We start from the raw sequence: 13,568 nt of genomic DNA, 5'->3' as shown, positions 1-13,568 counted from the left end.
GATAATGACACACATGGTCCTTGAACTTTCACCCAATGTGCAATGTGGTCCATGAACTTTTAATTTGTTCAATATGATCTCTGAACTTTTAACTTGTTCAATGTGGCCTTTGGATTTTCAGTACATATTTGATTTAGTACCTAAACTATACGAAAATGTTCAATACTGTCCTCAAAGTTCAAGGACCATATTGCACAAATTAAAAGTTCAAGGACCAAGTTGTACATTAGGTCAAAGTTCACGGATTATTTATGTCATTTTTCATTTTTTGAGGAAGTACGAAAATTTTGTATATTGCAAAATAATCTATCACACTGAAGCAGCTTGGGATGTGAGAACTAAGTTGAAAATATATAAAATAAGCTTTTGAAGCTCATAATTTCCTTAGCCCTTTTGGGCATATAAATTATTAAAATTCTTCTCTTGGTGCTGTTGGTGAATAAAATTCATTTGAGAGATACAATGGGATAAGGCCCATTGGGTTAGGCCCAGATCTTACACAAATGTGGAGAATGGAGATGAACATGTGTTGCCATGATCTTGAAGTCTTGAAGTTCAGTATTGGCGCGAATCATACCTTATTTCTTGACCCTCTATCGCACGAAAATCCGGTCGCATGAAGGAAAACCTAGATCGATAAGTTTGCCCAACTGAGACCCAGCAGCCATCGTGCGATAAGGAGAACAAACAGTGACGATGGAGTTCAACTGTAGGCCTCTGAGGAACAAGGCTGAGTAGATTCGGATAAGGCGGATCTATTATTATCGGACATTGTATTAGGGTTCGGGTGGTTCATGGCCTCCTCCTCCTTCTCTACCAGCACTAAAATGGTGATCTAGTCCTAAATGTGTAATACAAGTCGTGCAATCATACAGACACATCATTTAGTAAATCTATTTAGTATATGAATTTTAGTATTTTTAGCAAATTTAAAAAGGAATACAGACAAAAAAAACCTCTTTTTGTCACTCGCCTCTACTCTTCACCGCCGAGAAGTCATCCTCAAGACTAACCCTCGTAACAATTGCTGCCACTCCTATGTCCATCATCCTCAAGTCACCTACACATGAAAACAGTCTAATACAAACTAAAAAGGTAATTTACCACACCTGAAGGTACATGACGAACTTCAACCTAAGGCACGAACAAATTTTATTAAATGCGAATACGAGAATGTAATGTTATGCAAATATGAGGTCCTTTACGAGCTGTTTAGGTGATTCTTGTAATTTATTAGGTCCTATTCTTCATTACTGTTAGAAAGTCTGACCTAAAAATTTAGGTATATAAGTGGGGAGTGTGTAAGCCGCTCCTAACAAACATGGAACGTGACGAATGATGGTCCGCACACGCGAAATAAATTGGGTGGAACCTGGATCTTATACCATATTTTAGAATGTCCAACCCTAAAGCTTAATCTTATAAGTAAAAGGAGATCATATGCAGATAAAAAGACATCAACCCCAAAATTGTAAAGGTGAATGTTCTTATGAAATTAAATTCTTCAAAACATTCACATAACTTTCCTATGGAGCTCCCAAGTTTCTTTTCTTCTATTATAGTAAACCACCTCATTCGTCCTAACTTTCCTTTATACCTCATTATTATTTTCTTCCAATGATCGTAAATTTTTTTTCTAAGTTCTCGTAAATTTTGTGCTCCGGTGATCGTAGCTTTCTTCTGCTATTCACAATTGTCCTCAATATTGCTATTAACTTTCCTTATTTACTTGTAAATTTGAGGTCGGCTAATTCGTAACGTTCCATGTCGTACTTTGTAATGCTTTTGAAATGATAGTAAGTTCTCTTAAGTTCTCATAAGTTTTTATTATCATAACGCTCCTTTTTCATACGTAATTGTCCTCACTCATAGTATGTCACATATCATGTTCTAACTCTTCTTTATAGGATGTAATTTCCCTTTTAGTGGGCGTAAGTTCACCGTATCCTGTGATTCTTAATATTCTGTAGAAATTAAGAATCCTAGTAACTAGTAACTTTGCTTCTCAATATTATTAAGAAACTACGTAATTGATCGCAATTTCCTTCGGAATTCGTAACTTTCATCACTGATAGTAATTAACCTGTCGCACATGTTTAAGTGACTTTTCTCTATAGAACGTATTTTCTTTAGTCGTCTTAAGTTATGTTCCACAAAAGATGATAACACGTAAGTTTATGTTAAATTCTTACAATTTATCGTTCAGTGATTCTTTTTACTCATCGCGACTTCTCTTGCTTCAATTTAAATTTCGCGTTAACTTTCCTTTAACGTTAGTAAGCTACGACTAAAAATCGATTCTCCATATGGCCAGTTGCATTTTTGAAACAATACAATTCCCTTTTATTTTCGTTCTATTATTTTTCTGACGACGACGACATAGGAAGGCGTGAAGATGATAAGCATGTATTCTAGTGCACGCATTCTTCAATTCATTTTCTTCCTTTTTTGTCTCTCCTTTTGATCAAAAGCACACTTGGAATAGTCCAAAACGTGGTGTCGCTGGGTTCCGGATTCGTGTGTTTCGTCTGTGATGTCGTTTTTCGGCTGAAGATAAGAATAAATTGAATTGAGAGGCGCCGAATTTCAATTTATTCGCATTGAATAATGAAAGAAATGGGGGATAATGTGGCGAAGAAAATGGACCCAATCATATGGTGCCAACTCAGCAAAAGGGTCCAGGTCAACTACCACAACTCTTAATGTATACTTCGTTCTCCAGTTGACGTGGCATTACTAATGACCTAGTGATTTGGAGCAAGACCCTTTCGATGAATTAACTCGACTTAAGTGGGGTAAATTGAATCGATCTACCCTCTCTAAATTGAGAAATATTATATCATAGTTTTTTTTTATCATCGTGAAGAAGTTTGAACTGTAAATCATAGTGGTTCAATCAGCCATGAATGGTTGCACCAATTATGTACCAGATCTTTATATGTAAGCGCTGCGTGAAAAAAGATTGGATTTCTCTTTTGTATCGGTTATGTGAAAAAAGAATCGAATCCTCTAAATATTGGAAGATATATTTACATGTTAACGTTATCCCATCGAGAGGACATATAGACATTGGCAAGGTGGAAATGATAAACACGAGTTGCAACTCCGCAACAATGCACCAAGTTTCATTTTGCGCATTTTTGAAAAAGAGGCAACTCAGTGTTATGACAAAAGATAACAATAAGCACTATCATGATCCTAACCTAAGGATTTACTAAATGATCAAAAAGTAAATAAAATAATGCCGAAAAAGTCCCGAAAGTAGAAAAGTGCTCCAAAACGGGTCTAAACGATGGATTCTGAGAGCCGAAACGACTCTTTTTTTTTGTTACTAATTGTATGTGTTCTTACCCATAAATGCAATTAGTAATCTTTTTTTTTTGTCTTGTCCTACTATAACTCTCAACTCACTCTCAGATTTTTGCCATGCCTCCTTGCAGAGCGTCAAGTCGAAACCCACGCCTGAAACTAAACATCTTCACCCCTAATCCTCTTGAGAATGTGGAGATTCGAACTCCCCACCTCCCCCTTCTCATGTGAGAAGCGTGGCCACTGGGGCAACCCCTAGTGGTTCATAAATGCAATTAGTAATCGATTAACAGAACAAATGGTAATGCTAATGAGTATTTTAGTCATATCCATTAAACATAATTATTATGAACATTTCGATTTCCAAAGTATCGATGGCCCTGCAAGGAGGAGAGTTTCAACAAAAGAAATTCTACCCAAAAAAAATCTGATATTAACTGTGAAGGAGAAACCTAATGGGCACAGAAACAACCGCTCACAAAATGAAATTTCCAATTCGTTCGAGAACTTCAAGAAATACACCCTCTCATCATCGACCTAAACTCTTCAAAATTCACAAAACCATCGCCGTCCCTATCCACCCCTCCAATCATGCGTCTACAGTCCTCAATGCTACAATCCTCTTCACGTCCCAGACCTACCAAAACCCTCTGCAACTCCTTGGCCGATATCAAACCGTCCTTGTCGGCGTCAAAGATCAAGAAAGCATCCATCAAGTCGTCATCGCCGCTCAGCACCGCGACCAAGAACTCGTCCAAGTCGACGTGCCCATCACCGTCGCGGTCCATTTCCTCGACCATCCCCCGCGCCTCCTCGTCTGCCGCCCCCACTGCCCCAACGTGCCCGAGGCGCGATAGGACTCGGCCGAGCTCCGATGGTGAGATCTTGCCATCGCCATTGGCGTCGATGAGGTCGAACACTTGTCTCAGTTGGGTGGAGACCTCGCTTTCTGGGAATGAAGATGGGGTTGATGTGTTGAACTTTGAAGGTGATGGTGACGGTGGTATCTTGGGATGTCTTGATCTCCTGTGCCCTGCGAATGCCTTGCTTGGGTGCTTCAGTTCTTGAAGAAAAGACTTGCAGTTTTTCTGGAGAGAGCTCAACCAAATTCTTAAAGAATCGGTCATGGTTTCGAAGTTCTTTCTACTAGCCTAAATTTTCTTGGAGAGAGGTGTGGTGGAGATGGACAGATGAATGTTATAAAGGTTGAAAGGGTCGATGTATGAGTCCAACCGAGGAAAGCAGATAAATAAGTAAGTGTATTGAAACGAAAAGGATGCCAGATGTCTTAATCCCAATATAGTAAGAGATTTAGCTGGATTGTGCGATGTGTAATTGCTAAATCAATGACTGTAACTCATTGTATTGCTCCTTTAAAGGATAATGAATCCTTTCCAAAGGTAATAAGATGAATTGAGAATTTACTTCCAAGGGATTATTTTCTTGGTCGTCTGAATCATGATGACTATCGGGTATTTCTTCGAGCAATGCTATGTTGGTTATGCAAGTATTTTTGAGTATTTCCTCTCTTCTACTTTTTTCTTTCAAAATTTCTCCTGTTATGGTTTTTTTTTCCTCTCTTCCAAACAAAGTAATATGAGGCGTTGCACGGGACAAGTGCTGAATAAGTCCTAAACCTTTTGGGGTAGTGCCAATTTAGTCATAAACCTATTTTTGGTGCCTATTGAGTCCTAAACCTTTTGATATAGTGCCAATTCAGTCCTTTTGGCCGAATTTTGCTGACGTGGACGTCGGCCGGCCGGCGACTAGTCACCGGCGCTGACGTAGACAAAATTTAATAATATTTTAATATTTTTTTGAATTCTTTTTTTTTTCTTCTCCTTCCTTCAGCCGCTTGCCAGAGCGGTGACCGGCCGGAGGCCAGAGGCCGGCGAGCCTCGCGCTGAGCTGGTGAGGCTCGCCCGGCCCTCGCCATGGTCGGGCGAGGGTCGACCTCACTAGATCCGGCGAGGTCGGGCCTCGCCCAGCCGCCGGCGAGGCTCGCCCGGCCCTCGCGACCTTTGGCGAGGGCCGGGTGAGCTTCGCCGGCGGCTGAGCAAGGCCCGACCTCGCCAGATCCGGCGAGGTCGGGCCTTGCCCAGCCGCCGGCAAGGCTCGCCCGACCCTCGCCAGAGGTCGCAGCGAGGCACGCCTTCATCGTCGCCGGTGAGGGCGAGCCTCGCCAGTGGCCGGCATGGCTCACCCGAGGCCGGCGAGGTCGACCTCGTTGGCCTCTGGCCTCCGGCCGGTCGTCGCTCCGGCGAGCGGCTGAAGGAAGAGGGAGAAGAAAAAAAAATTCAAAAAAATATTAAAATATTATTAAATTTTATCCACGTCAGCACCGGTGACCGGTCGCCTGTCGGCCGACGTCCACGTCAACAAAATCCGGCCAAAATGACTAGATTGGCACTATATCAAAAGGTTTAGGACTCAATTGACACCAAAAATAGGTTTAGGACTAAATTGGTACCACCCCAAAAGGTTTAGGACTTATTCAGTACTTTTCCCGGCGTTGCACACAATTCTCATTTTGCAATCAAGAGAACAAAAAAGCATTCGACATAGACAGACATAGTTGTCATATATTTGGACTTGAATCTCTCACTAGGCAATGTTTACAGAAGGTAGGAGACCCTTGATATGAATTTCTTGGATGTTGTCAAAGTCCAACAAGCATTCTCAAAGATCTAATGATGGATCTATCCTTTACCTCACGAAATTGAACATCTCTTTTTCTTTTCTTACGACGAGAGAACTCATCTAAAGAAACAACGAAATATCTCACTAAACCATGTTGGGTTCACATTTGCTGGGGTCATACTTAATAATTTGATAAGTTGAAAGAGAGGGATTTGGTCTAGACACTGACTCAGTCCCTTCGTTCTTTTCCTGGGCCATCACTGACTCAATCCTTCTTGAAATGGCCAAATTTGGTGGACGCCAGCTTAAACGGTGCATCAAGCGGAAGTGCCGGCAAAGTTTGGGCTCTTCCGCGACTGGAGGAGTGATTCGATTTGACCAAGTTATACGTTGAATGCATCTGAATCGTAATCACGCGATTGGAGTTGATGGTCTTGTGGACGGCCGATGCATTCTGTCCTGTGTTTTGGTGCCATTTATGTATGGACTCGTCCCTTGTAACTGGTCTCTAGAAGCCCGCTCGATCACCTTTCAGGAAGCGCACGTATGAAGTGGACAAAGGCTATTTGACAAGGGCATGTGATTTTTGGACTTTTGGCTCGTCACAGCCATCGCTAAGATTCAATAATTTTGTTTCTCAGATTTTAGCCTCATTGATTGACGGTTCGTAATGATAATGGTTCGCGAAACATGTCGATCAGGGCGACCTGCCAAAGCATTACAAGGCGAGGATAAAGCAACCGTGGGAATACGGAGTATGAACCGTCAGACGTGTAATGATACGCACCCGATTTAGCTTTTGAGAGGTAATCATTTGTGCTTTTTCGGGGTGTAGAAGAATCAAATTTTTAATTCTTTTAAAAGGGGCATATGTTGATACCAAAAAATGGTCATATCTTTTTATCAATGCGAGAGCTCGGTGATAGATGATTATACTATTGACAAGTTGTTAGCCTGTTAATGATCACCTAGTACAGGAGTTTGGTGTTGAGTGGTTAGACTATGGATCGATGGGAACGAAACTTGTCGCTAGCTATGAATGTCGATAACCAAGTAATTATCGACATACGATGACAGCTGATCGATGATTGACACTCAGAATAAATTTAGTTAAGTGTTGAAGACAGAAAATAAAGGCAATAAAGATGCCCAATGTTCCACCATGGAATTTGTGTTAGTTCAGAAATTTCGCTATTCCTCCTAGAAATGTCGGTTTTCTTTACCTGTCCTTACGAGAGGAGTATAACGTCGTCGAAGAGCTCCAAAATGGAAAGATTTGTACAAGTTAGACCTTTCGTCACCACTTTGTGGAAAATCGATAGTTTCAGAAGGTGGCTGGAGAAGTGAGACGAGAGCAGTCTTGGTAAATATGTGGATGGATTGCTTGATAGAATTTACAATTTTAAAGGTGATCGAACTGTCGAGACCAGTTGATATGTTGTCCATGAAAAGCGCATTTACCGGACCTACCTGTATTACTCCTGAGCAGCGCTCGAAATTCGTCCTGGACACCAACCGACTGATTGAAAGCAAATGTCAAAAAGACTTTACTATACGTCCAAATGTCATTTGCTTAAGGATAGGGGAAGATTACAAAAAAAAAAACCTTAAACCTATTCCAATTGTGTCAATTTAGTCATAATTTTTATTACCAATTTAGTTCTAAACCTTTTGTATTTGTGCAAATTCAGTCCATCCAATCAATTTTGGTCGGTCCGTGCTAATATGAACTCCGGCCGTCTAGCTAACGCTAACATGACAATTTTTTTAAAAAAATTTCGAATTTATTTATTTATTTTCTTTTTTTTTTCCCTACAGTTGTTGGCGAGGGTCGTCGACCATTAGACGAGGGCTGCGAAGCCCTCACTGGCTGTGGGTGAAATTGTCCTCAGCCGTGTCGTTACGGCCTGGCCCAAATGTGGGCGAGTCCGCCTTCCACGTGGTCCCCACGCCATGTGCCCAGATTGCGAGGCACAACCGTGACGAGGCTAGCCTTGCGATTTGGGTGCAAGGCCTGGGGACTACATGCGAGGTAGCCTCGCCATGGCCTTGTTGGCCGCAGGTGAAGTCGACCTCGCTAGTGGCGAGCGAGGAGGCCATGGCCTCGCCTAGTGGCCAGCAAGGCTTGCTAGAGTCTCACCAGCCACTGTGGGGAAAAAAAAGAAAAGAAGGAAGAAAAGAAAAGAAAAATATATATATATATTAACAAAACTCCACGTCAGCCGGTCGATCAAAATTGGCAAGTGGTCTGAATTGGTACATATGCAAAAGGTTTAGGATTGAATTAGCAAAAAAAAAAATTTATGATTGAATTTACATAATTTCGATAGGTTTATGACTTTTTGTAATTTTGTAGTCAATATAAAAAATAGGAGAGTTGGACCTTGGAAATGGGGTATTGTTGCAGGGGGTCCATAGTTTACAGGGATGACCTCCTCCACAAAAAAACAAATTGGGCCCAAAATAATCCATATAGAGCCAATTCAATGTGAAGGGCCATGTGGTATCTCTAGAAAAAGTGAAGAAGACATGGCCCGGTTGTAAGTTGGGCCATTGATAAATGTTAAGGACCGGACGGTGATCTAATAAAAAAGATGATGAGCTTAGCTGCATTTCTATGAGATCCGTTGTGTTATATAGAACTATATATAATGGAAGGATGATTGCTCTGTACATAAGATTTCTATACATAAGATAGTTTCCCTATGGTCACTACTTTTGCCTCGTCATGGCCTCATTGGCTACGGGTGAAGGCGGCCTCAGCTGCAGCCGTGAAGGTCCGAGCGAGGCCGACGAGCTTCGGCAACCCTCACTGGACACGGTGAAAAAAAAAAAGGGAAAAGAGAATAAAAGAAAAAAGATAACAAAAAAGAAAAAATTTAATAAAAAATTTGCAAAAATATTAAAAAATTGTCCACATCAGCACTGGCCATGTCATGTCGGATGGCCGGCGTCCACGTCATGTCGGATGGCCGGCGTCCACGTCATGTCTGATGGCCGGCGTCCACGTCATGTCGGATGGCCGGCGTCCACGCCATGTCGGATGGCCTGCGTCTACATCAACGATTTTCGGTCAAAATTGGATAGATAGACTCAATTAACAAAACTTGAAAATTTTTGGGACTAACCTGGCATAATTGAAAGGTTTAGGACTGAATTGGTACAAATGTAATAGATTTAGGACTTTTTTGGTAATTATCCCGAACTTGTTCTTACTTCTTCTGCTTATTCATTGGAGAAAAACCTGATGAAATATCTGAGTGTATTATCTGTGAGACCTTTAGTATAATCATTGTTAAAGAACACTTTGAACATAGAGTAAAGTGCGTTTACTTGTAGAATGAGCTACGGTCTCTCGATTTAGAGGCAACTACTCTATAAACGCTGTCGAAGGCATTGAGGGTTACGTGGTGGATTCTAGCCTCGTTATCGAGCTGTTAAAGCTGGGATAGTGGAGCAAGTCAGGTGGAACAGTTGAACTATTATAAATTGCATTGTAGTCTCTTCCATCCTTAGTCTCTTTATAATTTTTGTTGATAGAAGACATTTCCTCTTCGTAGTATTTCCTCTGCAAGCACCGTTTCATCCTCCACACGTTGGTTTTGATGGGTTTTGGGAGCGACATGAATGTGATGACTATAAGTTCGTTCACTATACGGATATCACAAAGCATGGAAAGGTAAAGCCTTTTGAAGTCTGTGGAAGAGATTGTAAGAGGATTGTTGGAGTGAACGCAAAGCACTCGAGAGAACTTGGTCGAGAATGCGAGAGCTTCTGAAACGGTGAATTTTTTCAGATAGACTGTGAATGATACCGTTTTCATCGATGATATTAAGAGAACCGTGAGGTGCAGAGGAGCATGCTTGACTATTCCTTCAAGTATATGAAGCCAGCTGAGGGGGGAAAATTGTCCAAAAAGTCCTAAACTTATTACACTCTTGCCAATTCAGTCCTAAACCTTTCAAGTTTGCCAATTGAGTCCATCCGGCCAATTTTGGCCGGACATGGATGACGTGGACGCCAGGCGGCCACGTGGCACTGACGTGGATATTTTAAAATAATTTTTTGAAATTTTTAATGGTTTTTTCCTTTTCTATAATTTTTTTTTTTGGATTTAGAGTTGGCTGACAAGGATGGCTGGCCGACCCTCGCCAGCCACTGGCAAGGGCGGCAACCCTCGCCAGCCCCAGGCGAGGGCCGGCCGACCCTCGCCGGCTAAAGCTAGGGCGTGTGCGCCCTTGTCCAAATCCGGCGAGGGTTGGCTGGCCACCCTCGCCAGCCAACTCTAAACCCACAGAAAAAAAATAGAGAAAAGGAAAAGAAAGAAGAAGAAAAAACCATTAAAAAATTCAAAATATTATTAAAATATAATTTTAAAATGTCCACGTCAGCGCCACGTGGCAGCCCGGCGTCCACCTCAGCGATTTCTGGGCAAAATTGGTCGGATTGACTCAATTGGCAAAAAAATGTAAAGGTTTAAGACTCAATTGACAAACTTAAAAGGTTTAGGACTGACTTGGCAAAAGTACAATGGGTTTAGAACTTTTTGGACAATTTTCCCCAGCTGAGGGTACTACAAAGAAGCTTTCTAGTTATTAGGTATCCAAATTTTCGAGTCGACTGAGATCGACAATCGATGACCTGATTAATGAGTAAAAATAGTAATGGAGCTGTCATATGAGGTTCCTGATCAAGATTCAAAAAAGAAAATGTTTAATATCACAAAATACCATAAACTGGTACATATGTGACAAATTTATCCCAAATTAATTTTTTGACCATAAAAAACCCAAAACTATTACATCGGTGACAATTTACTCTCTGTTAGTTTTCGTTAAATTTTATTGTCAAATTGCTAAGTTAAATTACACATGGCAATTAACGGATGTACCAGTTTGGGGTTTTACCCTTCGTTTATCACATGTGTACTAGCTTGTGATTTTTTTTTTGTATTAATCCAATTTAACGGAGGGTGAATTAGTCACAAATATACCAGTTTATGATTTTTTGTGGTAAAAAATTAGTTTTTGGTAAATTTGTCACGGGTGTACCAGTTTGGGGCTTTTGGTGGTCAAAAAATTAATTTGCGGTAAATTTGTCACATGTGTATAAGTTTGAGGTTTTTTGTGGTATTAACCCAAAAGAAAATAATAGTTTGTGAATTTCCTTTTGAGAGGCCGAAGGATGTATAACTGGAGTTGAATTTCCACATGAGGAATCTTTTCACCACAAAGAAGAGATGATTCTTGAACTCGTTCACCTCAAGTTGATCCAGGTTTTGAACCCTTTGAGGAGATTAGCGTTGAAAGATAATGACTTAACTTACAACAAATGGAATTTCGAATTCAGAGGAAAGCTTTCAAGCTGGGTGTAGTCCTCTTTAGGAGGACTTGAAAAAGTTGCAAATTTTCAAGGTCCAATCGAATCTTTAGGACGCCTATGTAACCGCCTGTAGCGTATTATAATTAAATATGCCAAGTTTACTCTTTGTAAACCTATCTCTCAATCAATCATAGAGCTCAATGGTCTTTATTTTTATCTTTACTTTCCACAATTTAGATATCTTTCGTCGTAGTTTCAGATATATTGTCGTCGATTAAATTCCAGCGTGTATCTTAGTTGTAGTTTTCAAATCTTCATCATTGATCAAATTCCGAGGAAGCATATCTGTTACTTGTAATTTATTGAGACTCATGTCCACAATCTCGATAGAACCTGTCTCTTTTTAATAAAAACCGAATAATCAATTTTGTGAAAGATATTCCGTCGATTGGGACACTTTTTGGCACGCCCGGTGGGACAACTTGTGGTTCGATTCGAGGAAATCCAATGCTGAAAACAATGAATCATCAAGAGCCTAACAATCTCGCAGGTAACGATCCTAATGATAGTGATAGGCTTGTGCACTCCGGATCTTCAGTCGTTAACCGAATGGTAGAAGAAGGCCAGTGAGAGGGGGCGGACCTATTCGATGTCTCGTTGGAGATCAATTGAGAGAAGTTCCACCAAATTCTCATATGCTGGCCATGATGAAGAGATTGTTGAAGAGCAGCGAAACGATATAGCTAATTACATTGTAAGTCACATGTCAAACGTGATCAAGCTGATCATCCCCAATGCCATAAATGATGTTTTCTCAAGGCTAGGATCATCCAATCAACCACCACTATATAATCCAGTGGTAACAGAGTATGTTCATTAACCCTATTCATTTATTGATGCCAATAGTATTGGTCAGAGTAATCCATCCCGTATAAGAATTATGCAAAGGCCTGAATCTGGTAATCTCGGTCACATTGATAAGGATAATTAGGTTGATGTTGGTCAAAATAACCAAATTAGTAACAATAATTTGTCAAATCAAGCTGGTCAATAGGCCAGTCAATTGCCGAATATTGAAGATATAAAGCTAATTCCACTCAATGCGAATGTTCCCATTAGGCCTCCCACACCGATTAACATTGATAATTTGGCAAGATTAGTATTACCGCCTAGGGTGCAAAATGGCCAACCAAATCAACAATGGAACCTAGTATAGTTTGTTGAAGAAGTTCAACAACGATTGGGGTTAGACATGGGTGTTATCATATCTGTTTGTAGGATATGGTGAATGGGTCAATAACAAAACTTTTGCAAGAGGCTTTGAAAATCCATGAATTTGCCATTTTTACTGGCGAAGATGATCGACTAATTTATATCCCAATGCGGAGAAGCGGGACAAATGAGTTTTTAAGACTTAGATTATTTCTTTTGTCTTTGTTGAAAACTGCTTTTACTTGGTACACTAATTTACCACCTAATTAAGTGCGTAATTGGGCAGAGATGGAGAAACAATTTAATTCTTAATTTTATAGAACAATACTTGAGGTATCAATTTCTAATTTGGCCACACTCTATCAATACAATAACGAGTTATTCGATTGGTTTATTACTCGATTCATAAAAGCTAGAAATAGATGTCTTACTTTATTCTTAGAGAAAGAATTCGCAAATTTGGCTTTCAATAGAAAATTTCAAAGGCCAAAATTTTGTCAATTTATTTTAATTAGCAACGCAAGTGTCTAAGTACGAGCAACTACTTGAGGACAGAGATAGAGGGCCATATGAAGATTTTACACAAACCATGGCTTTCATGAAAAAACATGTCGGATGATGAATCTTGGCCATGTTAACATTCGACAAAGAAAAGTTGAATTTATCAATGACAAGGGGGCACATGATGACCCTTGATTATCTAAATTAAAAGGATTGAATGATCATGAATCATTTCAATTCTTTTAAAAGTGGTATATTTTTACACCCTAAAATGACCAACTTTTGGTTATTATTGACAAGTGATAAACTTAGTTGGTGAGAGTAAAGTTTAGTTATTTATGAACAGAATTATTGATAACTTGACTAGAATTGATAACTTGCCAGTGAAGTTATTGACAACACAATGTGAAGTTATCGACAAGAGGTTTGAAGTTTCTCGACTAAGTCATCGATATAGACTGCGATCAATCAACCAAAAAATAACCGTTGGCTGGTTACGTATCCGTGAATTTAGGATTTTTGTAGCTTCTTTGGATAAGTGCTCGTGAAATAAATTCCACTTGCTGCCATTAGGAAGTTACTTG

At 40.2% G+C, this 13,568-nt stretch overlaps 1 protein-coding gene across 1 annotated transcript; it reads right to left on the bottom strand.

The window, feature by feature from the left end:
• Window positions 1-3,818: 3,818 nt before the first annotated feature.
• Window positions 3,819-4,493, bottom strand: LOC115678173 (calmodulin-like protein 3). The gene has a single exon (XM_030601501.2). It carries the CDS (start codon window positions 4,434-4,436, stop codon window positions 3,819-3,821), a length of 618 nt encoding a protein of 205 aa, XP_030457361.2. The 5' UTR covers window positions 4,437-4,493.
• Window positions 4,494-13,568: the final 9,075 nt, after the last annotated feature.

This window comes from Syzygium oleosum, unplaced genomic scaffold, assembly GCF_021117445.2.
Source record: "Syzygium oleosum isolate NSW1041296 unplaced genomic scaffold, Sole_v2.1 Sole_v2.15, whole genome shotgun sequence".
Taxonomy (NCBI): Eukaryota; Viridiplantae; Streptophyta; class Magnoliopsida; order Myrtales; family Myrtaceae; genus Syzygium; species Syzygium oleosum.
This window is presented reverse-complemented; position numbering and strand designations above follow the sequence as displayed.

Excerpts from the sequence above, each read along its gene's own strand:
- LOC115678173 (XM_030601501.2), bottom strand. The coding sequence starts at position 4,436 with ATGACCGATTCTTTAAGAATTTGGTTGAGCTCTCTCCAGAAAAACTGC.